Source organism: Phacochoerus africanus, chromosome 10 (assembly GCF_016906955.1).
Source record: "Phacochoerus africanus isolate WHEZ1 chromosome 10, ROS_Pafr_v1, whole genome shotgun sequence".
In the NCBI taxonomy this organism is placed as follows: Eukaryota; Metazoa; Chordata; class Mammalia; order Artiodactyla; family Suidae; genus Phacochoerus; species Phacochoerus africanus.
Genome location: NC_062553.1, coordinates 82,083,890 through 82,106,723, shown reverse-complemented (window position 1 = coordinate 82,106,723; position 22,834 = coordinate 82,083,890). Strand labels below are relative to the sequence as shown.

Sequence of the window (22,834 nt, the reverse complement as noted above, 5' to 3'; positions counted from 1 at the left end):
CTAGGCTTCCTTGACATTGGCAAAGACCTCCCCACTGACCCACATGGGACAGGCACCATTAGCAAGAAATAAACCCACATGCTAAACAAGCCACTGAGATTTGAGAGTGCTTAGTCATCATAGGATAGGCTTGCCTACTGAGACTAAATACCCCCCCCCAAACTACTCTCACACAGTACTCTTCTCCGTTTCAGCAAACTCCATCCTTTCAGAAGTTCAGTCAAAAACCTTACAGTCATTCTTGACCCCTTTCTTTCTCTCACACCCACATCCAATTTATCATCATATCCTGCACCTTCAAAAATACATACAGAATCCAACCACCTTTTACTTCCTCCACTACAATCCTGCTCTTCAAAAGACACTAGTAGGAAAATGAAGACAAACCACAGACTGGGAGAAAATATTTACAGAGCGTATGTATGTTGAAGGACTTGTATCCAGAATATATAAAACTCTTAGAGCTCAGCAATAAGAAAATCTTTTTAAAAGCATAATTTTAATAGACATTTCCCCTAAAAAGCCATGGGAAGCAAATAAGCAAGTGAACAGATAAGCATGCTCACCGTGATTAGTCACTGGGAAATGCAAATTAAATTCAAGCCACAATGAGACACCACCACACACATTAGAACGGCTAAAATTATAATGAATGACAATATTCAGTACCAAGTGCTGATGAGATGTGGAACACTAGAATTCTCTTATACGGCTATTTAAAATGGAGAATGATACAACCACTTTGGAAAAATACTTTGGCAATTTCTTAAAAAGTTAAGCATATACCAGTGGCAAAAGAAGAGTGTTTACATATTGATAAATATGGTCCACTCCAGAAACTATTTATAGATAACATATTTATTGGTGATTCTTCCTTGGCTAAAAGGCACCATAACAGCCACCTATTGGGAGTTCCTGTGGCTCATTGGGTTAACAACCCAACATAGTCTTCATGAGGATACAGGTTTGATCCCCGGCCTCAATCAAGTGGTTAAGGATCCAGCGTAGGTCACAGATGAGGCTAGGATCCCTCCTTGCTGTGGCTGTGGTGTAGGCCGGCAGCTGCAGCTCCAATTGGACCCCTGGTCTGGGAACTTCCACATGCTGCAGGTGTGGCTGAATAAAGTGAATGAAGATAAAAGCAGATGCAAAGAAAGCAAAGTCCCCTATCCTCCCTCATTCAATAGTGTTCTTTTCTGAATGACAAAATATTAGTGGAAAAGGGGAAGAAGCTATTACAGAGCAGAGTCCCTCAGTACAAGGTCGTAGGGCCTTTCAGCCAAGAAGAACCACCTATAAGGAGTTCCCGAAATGGGCAACTGCTCTCTCTCCCACTATACCAGTACTCTTGCCACAGCTCCCTAGCAGCTGGACAATTTCTTTGAACTCATCTTAGAAACTTGGCCTCATTTCTCCTTTTTCATATCATCTTCACTTATATTGACCCTTTTTCCATGAATTTAGTTTGCTACAATTTTTTTTAAGAACTAAGAAATGGCCAAAGCAAGTATCCTCAGGTTGTGAGTCTTACAAGTAAAAGTCCCTTGCCTTGGATTCCTTGTCCTCTGTCTCCTAATTTCCCACTGAAGTAGAAAAATCACCATCTCTATTTCATGCATTTCCCTTGCTCTTCTTTTTGAAATGCTGAATTCCACTCATCATTGTCAATCTTAGCATCATCCTAACACATGAATTCACCCACTTCTTTCATAAGCTTGCTATGGTTATGCATTTTCTGGGACATGACTCCGTGGTCCCAAAATAAAATAAAATATAAAATAAAAGCATAGCACTCACTTATGTGTAAGCAAAATTAGGTCCATGACTCACCTCATTTCCACCAACTGCCTTGGTTAAAATCACTGCAGAAGACACAGGGGGAGGCATGCAACCTACTGTCTGCAAACTGAAAAAGGAAAGAAAAAGAAATTTTAAATAGGGTTTTTATTCACACACACACACACAATTTTCACTACATTCAATTCTCAAATAGCAGAGCTGAGTAAATGAAAATATGGGAATGTTTATTGATGCACAAGCCCTGTTGAGTTTAGACAATTCTCTGTGAGGCAACATAGCTTCGTAAATGCTTCAAACACATAGGGAAGCTCTCACTCCATTCAATGGACTTGAGTGATTTCATTTTTTAAATTATGTAAGCTCTTAAACTATTCAAAAAACAGTCAATTTATGGTGAGTGTACTCACTGAAAGATAACCAAATGGTTAATCATAGGGTAAATATATATAATCCTAATTATTTTCAGGTATCTTTTCTTACATATTTTTAAATTTTTCTTTTATGCCTTTTTTTTTAATTTACAATGTTGTGCCAATTTCTGCTGTACAGCAAAGTGACCCAATCATACATATATATACATTCTCTTTTTTTGTTGTTGTTGTTTTTTTCTGTTTTTTGTCTTTTTGCCATTTCTTGGGCCACTCCCGAGGCATATGGAGGTTCCCAGGCTAGGGGTCCAATTGGAGCCATAGCCGCTGGCCTATGTCAGAGCCACAGCAACGTGGGATCCGAGCCATGTCTGCAACCTACACCTACACCACAGATCACGGCAACGCCGGATCCTTAATCCACTAAGCAAGGCCAGGGATTGAACCCACAACCTCATCGTTCCTAGTCAGATTCGTTAACCACTGCGCCACGACGGGAAGTCCTACATTCTCTTTCTTATATTATCTCCCATCATGTTCTATCCCAAGAGATTGGATTGGATATAGTTCCCTGTCCTATATTTTTGTATAGGAAAGTTGCCCTTTTTTTTTTTTTTCTTCTCAGTCCTTAACCCACTGAGCGAGGCCAGGGATTGAACCCACATCCTCATGGATGCTACTCAGGGTCGTAACCTGCTGAGCCACAATGGAAACTCCTATAGGAAAGCATTTGGCAAAAATAAAACTTTAAAACCTCTTTCAAAGCTCAAAAGTATTTAACAAAATATAAGCTTACATTTGCTGATTCCTTTCTACAAACAGCAATTCTCAAACTTTCATCTCATAAAAGACATTTTCATGTTGTAATATCATTATAAAAATAAGTATGACACAACCATACTAACCAACTCTTAGATTCAGACCCTGTAGTAAATTCTAATGTCTATTCTAAATTTAGTTTTTATTTTTATAATTTTTTTTATTTTTGTCTTTTTGTCTTTTTAGGGCCGCACCCGCAGCATATGGAGGTTCCCAGGCTAGGGGTCCAATTGGAGCTGCAGCTGCCAGCCTACACCAGAGCCACAGCAACACCAGATCCGAGCCTCGTCTGCAACCTACACCACAGCTCACAGCAACGCCAGATCCTTAACCCACTGAGCAAGGCCAGGGACCGAACCCACAACCTCATGGTTCCTAGTCAGATTGGTTAACCAGTGAGCCACAACAGGAACTCCTGTAAATTTGGTTTTTATTAAAATATGTGTTTACTCCCCAGATCATGAAAAGAAGTCTATTCTTAGTTTAGAAGAGAAAATACATTGTATTACAAGGAAATGAAATTATAAGCAGTAAATCCAAGTACTAAGGATAAAAAACATTACTCAGCATTCATACAGAAAATACATTCTGGAGTTCCCATTGTGGCACAGCGGAAATGAATCCCACCAGGAACAATGAGGTTGCAGGTTCGATCCCTGGAGTTACAGCTGCCAGCCTACACCACAGCGCACAGCAACATAGGATCCAAGCCACACCTGCGACCTATACCACAGCACACAGCAACGCTGGATCCTTAACCCACTGATCGAGGCCAGGGATCAAACCCCCAACCTCATGGTTCCTAGTCGGATTCATTTCTGCTGCACCACGACGGGAACTCCCTAAGGGAGATTTATTTTGGCCGCCCTTGCAGCATATGGAAATTCTGGGGCCTGGATTCACACTCACACTACAGCTGTAACCTAAGCCAGAACAGTAACAGCACTGGATCTTTAAGCCACTGTGCCACCAGGGAACTCCAAATGTGGTTAGTCTTAAACAACTTCAGACAATTTTTTAAAAATCATTTAATCCTTTTGGAGTTCCCATTGTGGCTCAATGGTTAACGAACCCGACTAGTATCCATGAGGACACGGGTTCAATCACTAGCCTATCTCAGTGGGTTAAGGATCCGGCATTGCTGTGAGCTGTGGCGAAGGTCACCAGCTGCAGCTCTGATTTGACCCCTAGTCTGGGAACGTCCATATACCTCAGGTGCGGCCCTAAAAAAAAATTAAATTAAATTAAGAAAATCACTTAATCCTTTTAACAAACATGGCAACATTTTAAATGGGAGAAAAGATTCTAATAATAATCTATTATTGATTCAATTATCCTACCAAACACAAAACAGAACAAGTGAAAAAGTAAATTATTTGTCCCCCTCTGTATCTTTTTCTTTCCCATACATTTAAAAAACACATAAGACAGGTAACAAGGACCTACTGTATAGCACAGGGTAATCTACTCAGTAGAGCAAAATAACCTATATGGGAAAAGAATCTGAGGAAGAACAGATATATGTATAACTGATTTACTTTGCTGTGCACCTGAAACTAACACAACTTTCTAAGTCAACTATACTCCAATAAAATTCATTTTAAAAAACACAAAATAAAAATGCACAAAATAAATAGTATAATCAGCTAGTATCTCCATACGTTGGTAAGATATAGAACACAAAAATTAAAGCACCCAATTGACAGTCTAATTATACACACACACACCCTCTAATGTCTTCCATTTTTCTCCCAACAAAAAATAGTCTCTCCTAGAACCTTAAGACTAAGCAAGAGTGTATATTTCCAGATTCTGTTAAAAAAAATTCTTTACTGAACTTCCTTGATCACTATCATTTTAAAGAATAATAATAATGTTTAAAATGTTTTGATTTTCTTATATCACACATAAGCCCTTTTCTATGTAGTTGCCCCAGAAGCAATAATGTCACTGAAGATGCCCCATTAAAAGTGGACCCTTCAAAATATTTAAACATACCCTTTTAAAAGCCATTCATTGATGGGTGTGACTGACAAAAGCTGAAGAAAAAGCCATATTGCTGCTGGGAAGAATGCAAGTGTAAAGATCTGAATAAAAAGATGCAGTTTTATATGCACCAAAGCACTGGTCAGCTCCTGTGAAAATGAAGGACACAAAATAACCAAAGTAAGAAAATTATTTCTGAAGTGAAACTACTACCACAATAACAGCACATGAATTAGGTCTTTTGAGATATAAGTGACAAATAACATTATATTAGTTTTAAATATATAACTTGATGATACACTTTTCCATATATTGCAAAATGATCACATAATAAGTCTAGTTGACAAATTGACATAATTCGTCAATTTGGAGTTATTTCATAGCTAAAATTTTTACCTATAAGCATATGCTTAAGAGACAGAATGTGAAGAAAAAAAAGTTGTTCATGATAATTATAAAGTATTTTTATATGAAATTTCTTTCAAGTACAGTATACCCTAGCAATACAAATTTGTAAAATTGTGGACCAGGACTAAGCTAACTACCTTTATACTAGTACAGAGTTCAGAATTGTTGACAATGTAAACAAACAAGTATGTTTAAATCCCTGAAACAATATCTTGTTTAAATATGTTAGCAGGACCTAGCATTTTAATTAAATATGATAATTAACCTCTATCCATTATACCAGACCTAGGAAGGCCTCAATTTGGAAGATGTTATTAAATCTACACACAAAGTTATTTTTAAAAATGTTTTTCCCGGTAATATTCTACTAATTCAAAAGGGCTTTTTTCCCCAAAATCTACTTACTAGATCTCTGTATTAACATTTACTGAGGCATTCCCATTGTGGCTCAGTGGGTTAAGAACCCAATGTTGTCTCAGTAGGACGCAGTTTGGATTCCTGGCCTGCTCAGTGGGTTAAGGATCCAGTGTTGCCACCATCTGCAGAGTAGTTTGTGGCTTGATATGGCTCTATCCAGTGTTGCCATGACTGTGGCATAGGTCTGCAGCTGTAGGTCCGATTCAACCCATGGCTTGGGGAACTTCCACATGCCATTGGTGCAGCTATTAAAAAAAAAAAAAAAGGACAGAATAGCAGCTCTATGCCACGCTCTGAGCTTGCCACTTTATGTATGTTATCTCATTTAACCCTTACAACCACCCTACTAGGAGGGTGTTAGTGTTCCTATTTTACTGATGAAGAAATTGAGGTTGAAAGTGCAACTTAGCATCAAAGCCATTTCTGGCATGCTCCATGCACGCCCACTGCTTCTGCCATGTCACGCCCCTGCCCCAGGAAGGAAAAGATTTGCATGAAACATGACAAACCAGGTACATGTTGTGAGCCTCACAGCTAAAAAGAGGACACTCCTGTAAACTCTGAGATTTCACTAGTTACAAACTAGTAAGAATTTACAGTCGAATTTCTTTTTCTTTTTCTTTTTTTTTTTTTAATTTTTTTAGCCATCCCATGGCATATGGAGTTCCCAGGCCAGGGATCAGACCTGAGTTGCAGTTGCAATCTATGCCAGTTGTGGCAACCCCAGAAGTTTAACCCACTGTACTAGGCCAGAAATGGAACCTGCGTCCCAGTGCTGCAGAGACACCACTAATCCCATTGCACCACAGTGGGAACTCCTACAGTTGAATTTCTTTGATTTATATGGTTACTTGGTAGAAATAAAACAAATTCAGAAAGTAGAAAACATATAAAACATGCAAGCAGTCATTAAAACACATTCAAAGATGCCAAAGTTTATGTTTATGGTTATAAACATAGCACTGTAGTATACTCCACCTCTTCTAGTTTGAGTAAATCATGAACTAGCCTCAGAGACATTAGCCAAAGTTCATGATGTAATAAACAGTAGGTTAATGCAGACTCATTCACTGGTCACCACTTCTGTGATCTGTCTCATCAGCTCCCACTATTCATCTCCCTGTGTGATGATACACAATGGTCCCAGTTTGGTCACAACATGTCCCCAAAGGCATCTGTGAAAACTCTGGCAACTATGGAACCCTGGTATAGGGAAACACTGGGCAGACCTGAAGCCACAATAGGTCCATGGATCAAAGCTAAAATAAAGGAGCCATCTTAACACTGAATCAGAGGCTTCGCCCCAGAGAAAACTTGAGCACCAGTAGCTTCAAGAATCCTTGAAACCAGGGAGTTCCCACTGTGGTGAAGTGGGTAAAGGATCCAGCACTGCTGCAACTGTGGCACAGGTCACAGCTTCAGCTCAGATTCAGTCCCTGGCCTGGGAACATCCATATGCTGAGGGTGAAGCCAAAAAAAAAAAAAAAAAAAATTTATTAAAACTAAGTCTCGGAGTTCCTGTCGTGGCGCAGTGGTTAACGAATCCGACTAGGAACCATGAGGTTGCGGGTTCGGTCCCTGCCCTTGCTCAGTGGGTTAACGATCCGGCGTTGCCGTGAGTGTGGTATAGGTTGCAGACTCGGCTCAGATCCCGAGTTACTGTGGCTCTGGCGTAGGCCAGTGGCTACAGCTCCGATTCGACCCCTAGCCTGGGAACCTCCATATGCCACGGGAGCGGCCCAAAGAAATAGCAAAAAGACAAAAAAAAAACCAAAAAAAAACCCTAAGTCTCACTCAAATATACTCAGTGGCACCTATAAATACCAAATCAATTAATGGGTTTTATTTTTAAAAAATTAAAATAAAATGATGGTGTTTCCGTCATGGCATAGAGGAAACGAATCTGACTAGGAACATACAACATGGGGTTGCAGGTTTGATCCCTGGCCTCACTCAGTGGGTTGGGGATCCAGGGTTGCCATGAGCTGTCGTGTAGGTTGTAGATGCAGCTAGGATCCCACATTGCTATGGCTGTGGCATAGTCCAGCAGCTGTAGCTCCGATTAGACCCCTAGCCCCGATTGGACCCCTAGCCTGAGAACCTCCATATGCCACAGATGCAGCCCTAAAAAGCAAAAAAATAAATAAATAAACAAAAAATAAAATAATTAGCCAGGACATGGTAACTAAGGCATTTATTTGCATACACTTCTCATAGAAATACAAAATGGTACAACATTTTTTAAAAGCAACTTCAGAAAACATATCAAGGACTATAATACAATTCATATCCTTAGACCCCAAAATTTTATATCTAGGCATTTCTCCTAAGGATATAAAAAGTGGTTACAAGCATTTATATATAGAATTGGCGGTTTCAGCATTATCTATAGCAGTAAAATCCAGAAACAACTTACATGTCCAAAAGTGGGAGAATAACTTAAGGTAGAAATAGAGTGTTTAGAAGCTACTAGAAACTATGTTAAAACCATGTGGACAAGGAGGTAGGAGTACAGGGTCTCCCCCTATTTAACCAAGGGCATAGAGGGAACCCACCTCAACCTAATCAAGGCCATATATGACAAACCCACAGCGAACATCATTCTCAGTGGTGAAAAGCTGAAAGAATTCCTTCTGAGATCAGGAACAAGACAAGGATGCCCCTCTCACCACTACTCTTCAACATAGTTTGGAAGTCCTAGCCATGGCAATCAGAGAAGTAAAAGAGATAAAAGAATCCAAATTGGAAAGGAAGAAGTAAAACTATCACTATTTGCAGATGACATGATACTATACCTAGAGAATTCTAAAGACTCTACCATAAAACTGTTAGAGCTCATCCATGAATTTGGCAAAGTCACAGAATACAAAGTTAATACATAGAAATCGACTACATTTCTATTCACTAACAAGAAAGATCAGAAAGAGAAATTAGGGAAACAATCCCATTTACCATCGCATCCAAAAGAATAAAATACATAAGAATAAACCCACCTAAAGAGAGAAAAGTTGATTCTGCTTTGACATTTTGACATCGACATTCACATGTAATACAGGTCAAATTCCATTAAAATAACCTTAAGCAGATACTCCACATACCAGAGCCTCACTAACATCATCAAGAATTACTTAAAATCAGGGCCTCTGAGTGGGACATAGAAATATTTCCATTAAATACCAATTTCCCTCCTAACCCTGATTTGACCTTTATTGGATTCACTTTCTGAGAGTCACTCCTAGCTCTGAGCTAGAAATGGGCAGCAAAAGCCTCAGGTTTGGAATTTGCTGTATTTACTTCTAAGCTGATGGAATTTTTTTAAATGATCAGCTTAGGAAAATAAGGAAAAACCCTCTGTACTCCGGCCCACTGGGGACCTTTTCCAGGTCCTGAACTTCTCGCTCATCTTTGCTTCTGTTCTGGGCCCAGGGCAAGGGACAAGGGTGCAGGGCCCTGTAGCCACAGGCCCCTGGTAGGTACTTGTTTAAATGAGATCTGTCCTGTCACAGTCCATTAAGTAACAAATCCTCTGAAACTGTGGGCTTGAAAATAACAAAATATAAAATATATTTCAAACATGACCTTATTTCATTTCACTACAACAAAATTTCTTTTGTATTCCTGGGTCACTTCGCTGTACAGCAGAAATTAACACAACACTGTAAATCAACTATAATAAAAATAAATAAATTTTTAAAAAATTCTGAGACCATTTCAACAGGTATTTCACAAACTAGAAATCAACAGTTATAAAACTGAATTAAATCCTTTTATCATGAAGTATTAACAAAGAGTCCTTCATAATTTTAATAAATGAACAAATTTTAGAATACATGTCATTACATCCCGGTCTAAGTAATATGACAGGAAATGTTCACTGTAAATCAAACTTGCATGGGACCAAAGTAAATGCTTTGGAATGAATTCAAGTTAATCATAACTTACTTGTCTCCTGTGTGCAAAAATGCACTATTCCAGGACCTAATAGGATACAAAAATAGTAGTCCCAGTTGAAATTAATTTAAATTATTAACTAGAAAACAAATAACAAGAACATGGGTACCTCCTAATTTACAACTGTTCGGTTGCCCAGGAAATTAGCAGGGCTTAGAGATGGTTTAACATTACACAATGATGCAATCTAGGGCATCTTAAGTTAAATGGATCTTGAAAATGACTTAGTGTCATATTAGTTTGAAAAGGGCCTTTAATGGAAGAAGTAGCTTGGATGGCTACTTAGATACCACGATATAGTACAGATGGAGGCATTTCATTGTTAGGTTCAAATTAGCTGGAGGACTCTGAGGGTTTCCTAGGTGCTTACAGAAGAATTAAGTCCTTAGAGAAACACTGCCGGATACAACATTCTTCCTCCTTCAGCTCCTGCATCCCATGAAGTTGGCTGCTTTACAAAACAGCATTAAGTAAGAAGCCAAAGGAAGCAGAGAATCAGATCTTGCCAAATTTGCCCTGGCATAAAGAACAGCTGTAGCCATTAAGCAGCCACCAGGGAACAAGGTTAGAGCAATGTCCCAAGTGGAGGACTTGGGTAAGGCAGCCTCCCCACCAAGAGCACTAGCCAAGGTGGCAGGCAGACCCCTGAGGAAGGGGACTCCAGAGCCACAGGGTGGCAAGTATCTTTCTGTATCACTGGGTCCCACATTGGAGAACCAAGAGTAGAACTCAGGTGTCAACAGAAAAAGCCTGCGTCCCCTTAATTACAGTCGTTCCATATTAATATAATCTACGAAAACTAGAATTTAACATATTTGGGAAATCCCGCTGCACACCAGTTTTCAAAAGATTAAGTAATTAGTGAGAATATGTCGAATTGTCCAGGCAAAATTTCTCAGACATGACACAGGAATCCCATCTATATGGAAAATGTCCTATTCATAAAATTTATACCAACGTGACAACTACAGAATACATAAATTTAGTAAAACCATGCTTTTCCCATGTTGCTTCGAGGATGATTAAAGAAGGCAACTAAATATGGTCTTCATTCAAAGCACACTTAAAAGAAAATGAAGTTAAAATAAATAAAGGCAAGACATAATGCTGAAACAGAACTTTAAAGCCATATCCAAAAAAATCCAAAATCCTTCCATAATCAGATTTCCCTAGAGACAGAGGAATAAGCTCCTTAGAACGACAACTTTAAAAACTCAATGTAATTTTTTCAAAAGCAAATAGGGGGGTTTTCTGGTGGCCTAGTGGTTAAGGATCTGACCTTATCACTGTTGTGGCTCAGGTCACTGCTGTGGTGCATGTTCAGTCCCTGGCCTGGGAACTTCCACATGCCGAAAGCATGGCTGAAAAAAAAGAAGAAGTAAATAGGTGTCTTGTCCCCTTTTTTCATCTATTACAGCTCAAAAGAGAATCATAAATTCTGTTCCTGCCTCTCTTGGATGAAAAAATGTCTGGATTCATTTAATTCTAAAAGAATCCCATGTTCAGTGACACCTAGATCAGAGAATAACAGTACTTGTGTGTCTCCATGATAGACTGAAACTTAGTATGAAAAATTTCAGGATTTCTTTTAAAACATTTATTAATATTTAATAGATATCCTAGCAAAGATATGCTTTTTTAAAAAACACAAAACACAAATTTAGTTAAAAATTCTTACATAACATGCATCACTTAAGCTGCATGAATCCTGGAAACAAAAGAGGATCCACAAGTTATGGAAACCAAACTAAACATCAATAACTCCAGTGTACCACAGCAGGTGCCACTATAGTGGCCACCACAATCTGAGACAGTAGATGTTTGAGTTCAATTGCTATTTTAAAAACACCCTGCAGTCTCCACACTGCCAACTAACTATACAGTGTCCATAATATGTAGGTAGAAAATGCAAGTCTTTTGCTGAAGTTCACGTTCTTTGTGATAGTGAAGCTTTCAGACTGTACATACACACGTCTTTACAAAAAGAATCTGAAATTTCAAAATAGTGAGCACGAATTAAATTTTTCTCCCTGATTTTCAAGGGTCCCATTTTCAAGGTGACAGTACCTCTGTATTTAACGATAGTCCACTGTTAAAGAATATTGTTGCAACAGCAATGTAGGAGACAGTTATTTCTGGCTTCAGTGGTCCTAAAGAGAGAGAAATGAGTAACTGTTAGGTAAGAAGTGCCAGTGGATAACTTGATATGAAAGAAGAATCCATTGGAAGAGAACAAATAATACTTTAAATCTTGATGTCACCCCTGGAGTTCCTGTTGTGGCTCAGTGGTTAACGAATCCGACTAGGAACCATGAGGTTGCGGGTTTGATCCCTGGCCTTGCTCAGTGGGTTAAGGATCTGGCGTTGCCATGAGCTGTGGTGTAGGTCGCAGATGCGACTGGGATCCCGCATTGCTGTGGCTCTGGCGTAGGCTGGCAGCTACAGCTCTGATTGGACCCCTAGCCTGGGAACCTCCATATGCCACGGGAGTGGCCCTAGAAAAGGCAAAACGACAGCAAAAATCTTGACGTCACCTCTAATACACTAATGTTCTCTCTAATAGACTAAAGTCTTGACAAGAATTAAGTGTTTGCTGGGATGCAGCCTAACTCCTTGAGGATTTTCCAGAGGGTGAGAACCATGGCTGTCTAGTTCACCACAGTATCCTCAGATCAGAAGTCTGAAAGTAAACACTGCTTGGAGTTCCCGATGTGGCGCAGTGGGTTAATGATCCAGCTTGTCTCTGTTGAGGCCTTGGGTTTGATCCCTGGCCCCACACAGTGGGTTAAGGCCCAGCACAGTGGGTTAGGGAGCCAGGATTGCTGCAGCTGTGGTGTAGGTCATAGCTCTCTCGGAATTTGATTCCTGGCCTAGGAACTTCCATAAGCCATGGGTGTGGCCAAAAAATAAACAAACAAAACAAACACTGCTCTTACACGGGGAGAGCGGGGAGAGCGGGGAGAGCGGAAGCATCCTTCAATATCAGGTCCTAGCTCTCGTGGCACAGTGGTTAACGAATCCAACTAGGAACCATGAGGTTGTGGGTTCAATCCCTGGCCTTGCTCAGTGGGTTAAGGATCCAGCGTTGCCATGAGCTGTGGTGTAGGTTGCAGACGCAGCTCAGATCCCGCGCGTTGCTGTGGCTCTGGTGTAGGCTGGTGGCTACAGCTCGGATTCGACCCCTAGCCTGGGAACCTCCATATGCCACGGGAGCAGCTCAAGAAACGGCAAAAAGACAAAAAAAAAAAAAAATCAGGTCCTAATTTTATCTGCCAGAGTATCAGTACTTATAGAACATCGAAATTCCCCACACCAAAAAAAGAGAATCAGTGGAAGAAATTCCTTTCTCTTTAGAAAATATTATTTTATTTCTCCTAGGAATCCAGAAGTCAAAGTTTATATTCATGCACACATTCAGATCTTTCCAAGAGTATGCAGTCTATAAATATTTATTGAGCACTTACGATGCGAATGAGGTAATGTATATATAGTAGCAAGTATTTAACAAAATGTTAAGATTGTAATTTTTATTAAATTGTGCCAGGCCCTGGGCATACCATAGTGACCCAGACAGGCCCGATCTCTGGAAAATCCTCTCAGGAGATAGGCTAGCATTGAGGCAGGAGATAGATGGATCCCAGGCTGAGCAACTGGAATTTGTCCCCTGTGGACAGAAACTTCAAGATAAAGATTATGGCAGGAGCAAGGAGGAGCTGTGTCCTGCTTGAATGAAAGAGACCACATATTTCTCATTCTTGAGGTCAAGGAGACCTCCCGAATTACACGTGCACAGAAAGTGTCCTCAGGGGTCACAGAAAGGAGAGGTGCCAAACCATAGTATATCTTGTCAGCTTGCCAGAAACCCCTATGCTAGAATCCACCTTGGCAAAATGATGTGCACACGCACAGGGGAGCACCCTGAGTCAGACCAAATATGGACTCAAGGCTAATCAAAACAAGATGATTGCTCAGAGGAAGCCTGGAAGGATGGCCCCCCATACAAGCGATTTAAACGACCTCTAAAGGACACATGTTACTCTATTGCTCTTTCTGTCAGTCTGTCTGCCCCTCTCTCTCTTTCTCCCCTCCTCCTCCCCAGCCTGCCCATGCTTTCTCTGCAGAGATCCTCTCTCTTAATAAACACTTTATTTGCCTCATGACTCTCAGTCTATTAGCTGAATTTCTTCTCCAAAGGGACAAGGATTGGTGACCTACATCCAGACTACTGACCCTTGTGGTCTAGTGGTTAGAGTTCAGTGCTCTCACCCCACAGCACCACCCCAGATGTGTTAACACTGTGGTACAACAGGGGCAATCTTAATACTTTATTTTTTTTTTGCGTTTTGGTGGTCCTCCATTAGCATATGGAGGTTCCCAGGGTAGGGGTCAAATCGGAGCTCCAGCTGCCGGCTATAACTAGGGAACTAGAGATCCGAGCCACGTCTGTGACCCACACCACAGCTCCTGGCAACGACAGATCCTTAACCCACTGAGCGAGGCCAGGGATCCAACCCTTGTCCTCATGGTTACTAGTTGGGTTCATTACCGCTGAGCCACCACAGGAACTACTCCTAATACTTATTTTTGTAGCCTATACACAATTGGCTTGAAGACCTAATGCGGTAACCAAAGAACAACATTCTTTTAAAAGATGTGGTTCTGAGAAGGTACCATTTAATTCCTAGACACCAGCAGTTCTCCAACAGTAGCAGTTTTGTCACTCCACAGCCATTTGGCAGTGTTTAGAAACTTTTTTTTTTTGGTTGTTATAACTTTTTTTTTTTTAATGTGTTACTGGAATCTAGTAAAGATCAAGGATTCTGCTAAACACACTGGAAAGCACAGCCCTCCCACAGCAAAGAATTATGTCTGAAATGTTGAGAGTGCTGGTGTTGAGGAACCCTGGCATGCACCTTTTTTTAAATTTTATTTTATTTTATTTTATTTTTTGTCTTTTTAGGGCCGCACCCGAGGCACATGGAGGTTCCCAGGCTAGGGGTCAAATAGGAGCTACAGCTGCCGGCCTACACCGCAGCCACAGCAACACCAGATCTGAGCTGTGTCTTCGACTTACACCACAGCTCACCGCAATGCCGGATCCTTAATCCGATGAGTGAGGCCAGGGATCAAACCAGCATCCTCATGGATACTGGTCAGAGTCATTTCCACTGAGCCACAACAAACCATTTTAAAATCTGAGACCATCGCATATTTGACATTCTATTCAGCCCTCTTATGCTGATTGAATAGTGTCCCCCCAGATTCATGTTTACCTAGAACCTATAACTGTGACCTCATTTGGAAACTGGGTCTTTGCAGATGTAATCAAATTCAGATGAAGTCTTACTAAATTAGGTTGAACCATAATCTAGTGACTTTTATTTTTTTTTATTATTATTTTTTTTTTTTGGCTATACCCACAGCATGTGGAAGTTCTGGGCCGGGGACTGGCATTCTTATAAGTTGAGGGAAATTTGTACACAGAGGGAAGATGGCCACGTGAAGACAGAGGCAAGGACGGGCATTATATTAGCATGAGCCAAAATCACCAAGGAGAGCTGGCAACCAGCACAAGCCAGAGGAAGCAAGGAAGGATTCTTCCCTAGAGCACTTGGTGGGAGCATGGCCCTGACAACATTTCTGAATTCTAGCCTCCAGAGTAATTTCTGGAAGATAAATTTCTGTTATCTTGTTTTGGGGGCATGGTTTTGGGCCACCCCATGTCATATGGAGTTCCCAGGCCAGGGATCAGATCCGAGCTGCAGAGGCAACCTACACTGCAGCTATGGCAACACCAGATCCTTTAACCCACTGTGCTGGCCTGGGGACCCAAGCTGTATCCTGGCGCTGCAGAGACACTGCCAATCCCATTACACCACAGTGGGAAGGCCAAAATGTCTGTGGTTTAAGCCACCCAGTTGGTGGTCCTTTGTTGTAGCTGCCCCAGGAAATGAATACACTCTCTCAAGCACAACAAGAGGAACACAATTGCGCTTCCTCTATTCCCTGTGACTCTCCAGCAGACCTACAGGTACTGCTCAACAATTAAGACCAAGCTCAGGAAAAATCCCCACTCAGTCAGTCAACAAACATTTATTGAGCAACTACACTGCTACATTTTAGACATCTGTAGTACAACAGTGACTAAAGAAACTAAGATTTCCTCAAACATTATAATACAGTCTTTTATATACCTGGCATTTAGACAAATGACTTTGCTGAGATTTGAGAAAAGGGAGCAAAAGGAAGAAGGCAAGGGAAAGGCACTATACTTTAGGGCAGTGAAAGCGGTTCAATAACTTAAAAGTACATTTTTTCCCCCACACTTGTGAGTGAATCTGTCTCAGTCGCTCACATTTAGAAATAGTATTTCTTCAAAAACTGAGGAAGGTGATTCAGGAGCAGATTTGAAAGTCAAGGAATTGGGCTTGTGTTGGAAATAAATGCCTTCGAGGAATTTTTAATATCCTGTTTGGCTTTTTTTAAAACATATCATTTTTCTTTCCTTCCAACCCTCTGCTTTTTGTAACCCTAATATTGTCAACTGCTTCTGTCCACAGCGGTGGCCCAAACTTTCTGTATAGGACAGGCTGGAGTTGGCAGTATATTTGCAAGTGAGATGTTCAAAGATGCATCTCCATAGCAAGACTGGGAATTGACCTAGACCACATGTTTCTCTGGGGCAGCTAAAGCACCTACTTTAGTTAGCCAACAAGTGTATTTTTTAAAAAGCTAACTCTTCCCACACCCCATGCACATATTTATAAATACACACGATAAATATTAACTAATTGGCAGAATTCATTGGAATGACTCCTTACTTTGTCCCAGAGACAGGCTATACTGTTTTTTGTATTAGATGCACATCTAAATAACTCTAATCCACAAAAGGACCTGGTGAGGCCATTCTAGGGCTACCTACTATGTACCGCTTAAAAGGGAAGGAGGAATTAATTCTGATCTGGAGAAAACTAAGGCCACTTTGAGACAGATGTTAATAGATAGGCCAGGGTGTGAATGCGGAACTAGAAGCAGGAAGGGCTGACATAAAAAGTTTGTAAATATTGGCACAGAGGTGAGAGTTGAAACTATGCTGTGAAAATGATACTTGGCCTCTCTACAAGGTAAGGATTATATACTCTAAGTCACAAAAATAACCAGATTCAGATCTTGAGATGGCTATAAAGCACAAATATAAGTTTTAACTTTTCCTTAAACCAAAACAAACAAACGAAATTATCAGTGAAAATGGGATGGGGTAGCAACATCAAAAGAAAAACTATGGAGTTCCCACTGTGGTGCAAGGGAGTCAGCAGAGTCTCTGGAGGACTAGGAACAACCAATTGAAAAATGGGCAAAAGACCTGAACAGTCATTTCTCCAAAGAAGATATACGGATGACCAACAGGCACAGGGAAAAAGGTGGGTTAAAGGATCTGGTATTACTGCAGCTACAGCATAGGTCGAAACTGCAGGTCAGATCTGATCCCTGGCTCAGAAACTCCATAAGCCGTGGGTCGGCCAGAAGAGAAAATAAACCAAAAGAAAAAGAAAAATTGGCCATTAAAAAAATGAAGCAGGCACTCCTGTTGTGGCTCAGCAGAAACAAATCTGACTAGCATCCATGAGGATCCAGGTTCGATCCCTGGCCTCGCTCAGTGGGTTAAGGATCTGGTGTTGCCATGAGTTGTGGTGTAGGTCACATGTGGCTCGGGTCTGGCCTTCTTGTGGCTGTGGCATAGGCCAGCAGCAACAGCTCTGATACGACCCCTAGCCTGAAACCTCCATATGTCTCAGGTGTGGCCTTAAAAAGACAAAAAAAAAAAAAAAAAGAAGCAATTTTGAGACTTGAAACCCATGGTTTTTAACGTGGGGTTAGGAGGGAGAAAATGATGTAGAGAGTTCTCTTGTGGCTCAGCAGGTTAAGAATCTGGCATTGTCACTGATGTGGGTCTGGTTACAGCTGGGGCTCAGGTTTGATCCCTGCCCAGGAACTTCCACATGCCATGGGCAAAGCCAAGAGTGCTTAAGACAGTTCTGAAGAGCAGAAGAGGATAGAAACATTTTCAGCAACCACTTTTCTCCCTGGCTCTAGATTTTTGTTGTTTTAACTAATGGAGTGAAAGTGCTGTTTGTTACTATTAGGACGTTTGCTTTTATTTAAGAAGTTTCATAGCTGGGAAGGTCATTTGAAGTATCAAGAACTTAGCCTGACAGCCTAAGTAGGAAACCTCAAGCATTTGTTTGTTTAACGTTTTTTCTAGAAAAAGTAACTTTTACACAAGGGCAGCTCTCAAAGAAATCATACAAGTACATTGTTGTCTAATATTAGCTGATTTTGCTCTACTCTTTTTGGGCTAAAAATCAGGGCATGGGGGAGTTCCCATTATGGCGCAGGAGAAACGAATACGACTAGGAAACATGAGGACACAGGTTTGATCCCTGGAATTGCTCTGTGGTTTAAGGATCCGGTGTTGCTGTGAGCTGTGGTGTGAGTAGCAGACGTGGCTCGGATCTGTTTTTGTTGTGACTGTGGTGTAAGCCAGCAGCTGTGGCTCCGATTAGACCCCTAGCCTGGGAACCTTCATATGCCTTGGGTGTGGTCCTAAAAAGATCCCCCCACACCCCCCAAAAAACAAAATCAGGGCATGGGAAACGTTTTTATTAGAGAGCCTTTCTTTACAATGGTTGTTCATTGTTAATAATTTTTGCCAAGAATATCTGGATGGATGTTGCAAGCGCTATGAAGGAAGGGGGAGTCCTGGTCCCTAGTCCTACCTCTTCCCTAAGCTATCTAACTTGACCTAGTGTGAGTCATCCGACCTCAGGTCTCAATATCTTCAAGAGTAAGAGATGCATGTTGGCTTAAAATAATTTAATGTTACCTCTCTCTCTCTTTTTTTCTTTCTCTCTCTCTCTTTTTTTTTTTTTTTTTGCTTTTTTAGGGCTGTACCCATGGCTGTCAAATCCGAGCTACGGCTGCCAGCCTACACCATCGCCACAGCAATGTCAGATCCAAGCCATGTCTGTGACCTACACCACAGCCCATGGCAACGCTGGATCCTTAACACACTAAGAGAGGCCAGGGATCGAACCCACAACCTCATGGTTCCTAGTCAGATTCACTTCCGATGCACCATGACAGGAACTCCTCCCTCTGAGCTCTTAAGAGTCTCCTTTTTTTTTTTTTTTTTTTTGGTCTTTTCAGGGTCGCACCCATGGTATATGGAGGTTCCCAGTCTAGGGGCAGAATCAGAGCTGTAGCCGCCAGCCTGCAACACAGCCACAGCAGCGCCAGATCTGAGCCATGTCTGTGACCTATACCGCAGCTCATGGCAACGCCAGATTCTTAACACACTGAGCCAGGCCAGGGATCTAACCTGCATTCTCATGGATGAGAATCTGAGAGCCACGATGGCTGAGCCACGATGGGAACTCCAAGATTCTCCTCTTTTATAATTAAACAAAGAAAGGAATCATCCTGGATGAACAGCCTAAGGACTAGTGAACAGGAAAAGAATATTTCTAAGATACAGTAACTACCAAAACTTCAAGAAGCAGAGTCTGGGGGAACAGATAAGATTACAGAATCCATCTGACACAGGCTGGGGTCCAGGGGAGCCCTAGGGAAATGATTCAGCATTCAACAACTCTCCTTCCCACTGAGCAGCCAGGGACTGTTAAGGTAAAAGGTATTTTACCAAACCTAGTCTCTGCAGATATAAACTTGAAGCTCACACATCACCTGTAATTTCAGCCTAATTACTGCCTAATTCAGCCTGAGCAAATAAGAGCTCTAACTCGAGAAGCTATAAAGTTTGCAACGGGAGCTAGTGAAATGTGCGTTCCAGATCACCACAAAAAGGCTCTCTTACATTAATTCTTACTACCTGGTTAGCCACAGGAACAGGGGAACTCATTTGACACAAACTGAATAGCAACATTCACAAGTTTTCCAAAGACTCCCAGAGAAGCCACGTCAAAGAAGAAACTGGTAACTTCAGAGAGGTAAGTAACCATCACAGATCAATTTACTCTCAAGGGTACAAACCCTACACATTTTGGACTAAGTTGATTATAAAAGAAAAGAGCATAAAATGAACAAAAAAAGTTTGAGTCCCCACAATCTTTGTTCAAAATATTCCTTTTATTTATTTATTTATTTATTTATTTATTATCTTGTCTTTTTGCCTTTTTTAGGGTTGCTCCTGCAGCATATGGAGGTTCCCAGGCTAGGGGTCCAATCGGAGCTGTAGCTGCCGGCCTTCGCCAGAGCCACAGCAACGCGGGATCCGAGCCACCTCTGAAGCCTACACTCACAGCTCACGCCGGATCCTCAACCCACTGAGCAAGGCCAGGGCTCGAACCCGCAACCTCATGGTTCCTAGTCAGATTCGTTAACCACTGTGCCACGACAGAAACTCCCAAAATATTCCTTTTAAATATTCCCTGGATCTCTGTCTAAATGGAGGTATAGAGGGTAGAAGGAACCACTGTTCTCCTGAGAGATCATTTCATTCACTTCCATCTTGTTTGAACAAAAAGGTAGAAGTAACTTCAAATATCCTCCTGAGCAAGTGCATAAAAAAAATGTATGTGTTCGCTTCCGTCCCTGTTGGTCCGTGATATTTGACTAAAGTACAAAACCTGTCAATAAGTGTGAAAACCACCAAACAAGGTCCAAAAGGCAATGAACTGAAGGGAGTCAATTAATGTTTATGAAGGTGGGACTTGATGGTCTAAGGGATAGGGGGTGGGACTGGCCTGAAAGGCTAAGGTTATTTCCAAGTCATTTGCACCAATGCCCATCCACACAAAGCTCCCACTCTTCAGAGATCTGAGTATGATTTTAGCCTGCCTACATTTCCTTGCCAAAATACACACTCCACCTGGTCTAACACAGCCTACATCTGTGAGACTGCTAAGTGTAGCCACTGAGTCCCGGCAGCGCACGGAAGCAGTGAGTGCAACGTGTCACTAGGCTTGGGAGTTTGTGGAGCGGCAGCAACTGCAGCAAATCATCACTCTCCAACATGTGGGCCACCAAATCTGGGTTGGAGGAGGAAGAGGTGCCCCTTTTTTTCTTCCTCCACTTTTTTTTTAAAGTGGGGGATGGGGGGAGGGAAACGGACATGGTAATGGTGTCCACCCCACGATAGATAAGGAATCCCTGGCAACCTAGCGTCCCCTGGGATAGGATGCTACTTTGAAGGCAAGAGGATAAGTTTCATTCTCACTCCTTGACACGAAGGATACTCACTGATTGTTCGCGGAAAAGGCAACCTGCGTTCAAATCCCCTTGCCCCATTCTAGTTATAAAATCCTCTCTGGGGTTGGCAAATGGAAAAATCAGCAAAAGGACCAAAGGACACCCTGGTTGGTCGGTGCCCCTAAAAGAGGCAGACACTCCCCCATTCCGGTCTCCCCTTCTTCCCAAGACTCACAAATTAGTTCCGAGATGGGAATCGCGGTGGAGCACGAAAAGGCTCAGCACTTACCCCCATTCACCCCTATGGACGGCTCCAGCTTTGCTCCGGCGATGGCCAATACTATTCCAATCATGAACCATTCTTTCCTTATTCTCTCCAGCAGCCTCATGTTTGTTAGGGTGGGTGGGTTTTGTTTATTTGTTTGGCTTTTTTTCTTTTTAAGCTGCGATTGCTTAATCTACGGGGCGTCTCCACACTTTCCACGGTCCCACCTGACATGCAGTAGAGCAAGTCAAATTGATACTTGTAAATTAAAGACCAGTGGGTTGCTCCGGCGGCTCTGAGGAGGGCTGGGAGTAGTAGTATCCAGTGACAGGAAAGTCTCACTGAGCGCCGCCATCACTACCGTAAGCCTCCTAATAGAGGCGCACAACCCACCACCTCCCCCCCCCCCCCCCCCCCCCCCCCCCCCGCCAGCCGCTCTTGGCCGCGGCTTGCTCTGAAGCAGACACTTGAGCCGGGCCGGCCACGCAGGTAGTTGGAGACGAGAAGCTGGCCGCCGGGTAGGGCTGACAGACTCGCCACCAATAAGGCCTGCAGAACCGTAGGGATGACTGGGGCGGGGAGCGGCATGAGAAGCCACAGCCACCTAGCTCTATTAAGAGTCCCGTTACAACAAATCTTTAGCACAGCCGCCAGCACCTCTGGAACACATCCACAGAGAGACTCATTTTCGTTGCCATGAGCCTGAGGGAAAGGCTCGCGTGCGCTTAAGGCAGCGGTTTCTCCGTCGGCTGCCGCGGAGGGGGAATGCGGAGAGTTTTTTTCTGAGGCGAGCTTCTTCGAAGAACTACGACGCTCCCCCGACGCCGGCGTTGACGTGTACACCAGGGAAGGGGAGGCGGTTCTCAGTCTCCCAGTTCCCGGCCGGAGTAGCGGGAGGTAGTCGCGCTCTCTAAACCCGCGCGGGAAAGCGGCTCCCTTGTGGCGGGGAGCTTTAGCCCCGGAAATGTGTTAAGAATTAGGCACTGAGCCGACGCCCACAACCGCAAGATCTCTGCCGCCCGGGAGGGAGGGCGGGAACCGCCAGGTCCACCGCTCGCGGGTGTGTACTGGGCCCCCGACCTTTTTCGCCGACACCGGCTTAGGAGTGGGGAGGACTGCAGGGGTTCATCCCCCTATCTGGAAGCGGGGACCACCTCCTTCTTTGGGGATGGCGGGTGAGTGCTCGAGCTCGCTCTCTGCCACCCTGCGAAGCTGGCGATGGGCGGCGTGGGGGTCTGAGCTCGCCTGGATGGAGGCTGCACGCTCTCGCTGGGTCCCTAGAACTTACCCACCCGGACAGCAGGGCCACTGTGCGAAGTGGGTCAGGATCCACAAGGCATAAGTTGTGAGGCCCTGAGTGGAGGGAGGCACATGCCTTCCGTTGTCCCACGTGCTAGATTCTGTCCGTCCCCACTTCTCCCTGGAAGCGTTTTCTGGCAACCAGCGATATTGGTAAGTTTCATGAATGGACTTCCTACCCATAGGCCCTGCAGGAACTCAGCTCCGTCCATTATGCACCCAAATAAATCAGGGAATTGCTGTGTTACTTAACCAGAACTCTTTGATCTGCTTAGAGCATAATCAAACTCATGGGAAGTTTTTCGGTGGTTAC

General features: G+C 42.7%; 1 protein-coding gene across 2 annotated transcripts in view; it reads right to left on the bottom strand.

Moving 5' to 3' along the window:
- Positions 1 to 21,567, bottom strand: part of SLC10A7 (solute carrier family 10 member 7) — a 239,128-nt gene extending 217,561 nt beyond the window's left edge. For both annotated transcript variants that reach the window (XM_047798354.1, XM_047798355.1), the window contains exons 1-4: positions 21,247 to 21,567; positions 11,817 to 11,899; positions 4,986 to 5,122; positions 1,831 to 1,906 (exon numbers count right to left, since the gene is read on the bottom strand). In XM_047798354.1, coding sequence (XP_047654310.1) covers positions 1,831 to 1,906; positions 4,986 to 5,122; positions 11,817 to 11,899; positions 21,247 to 21,346 — 396 coding nt within the window. In that variant the 5' untranslated portion in view covers positions 21,347 to 21,567. The remainder of the gene's footprint in view (positions 1 to 1,830; positions 1,907 to 4,985; positions 5,123 to 11,816; positions 11,900 to 21,246) is intronic.
- Between the last annotated feature and the right edge of the window lie 1,267 nt (positions 21,568 to 22,834).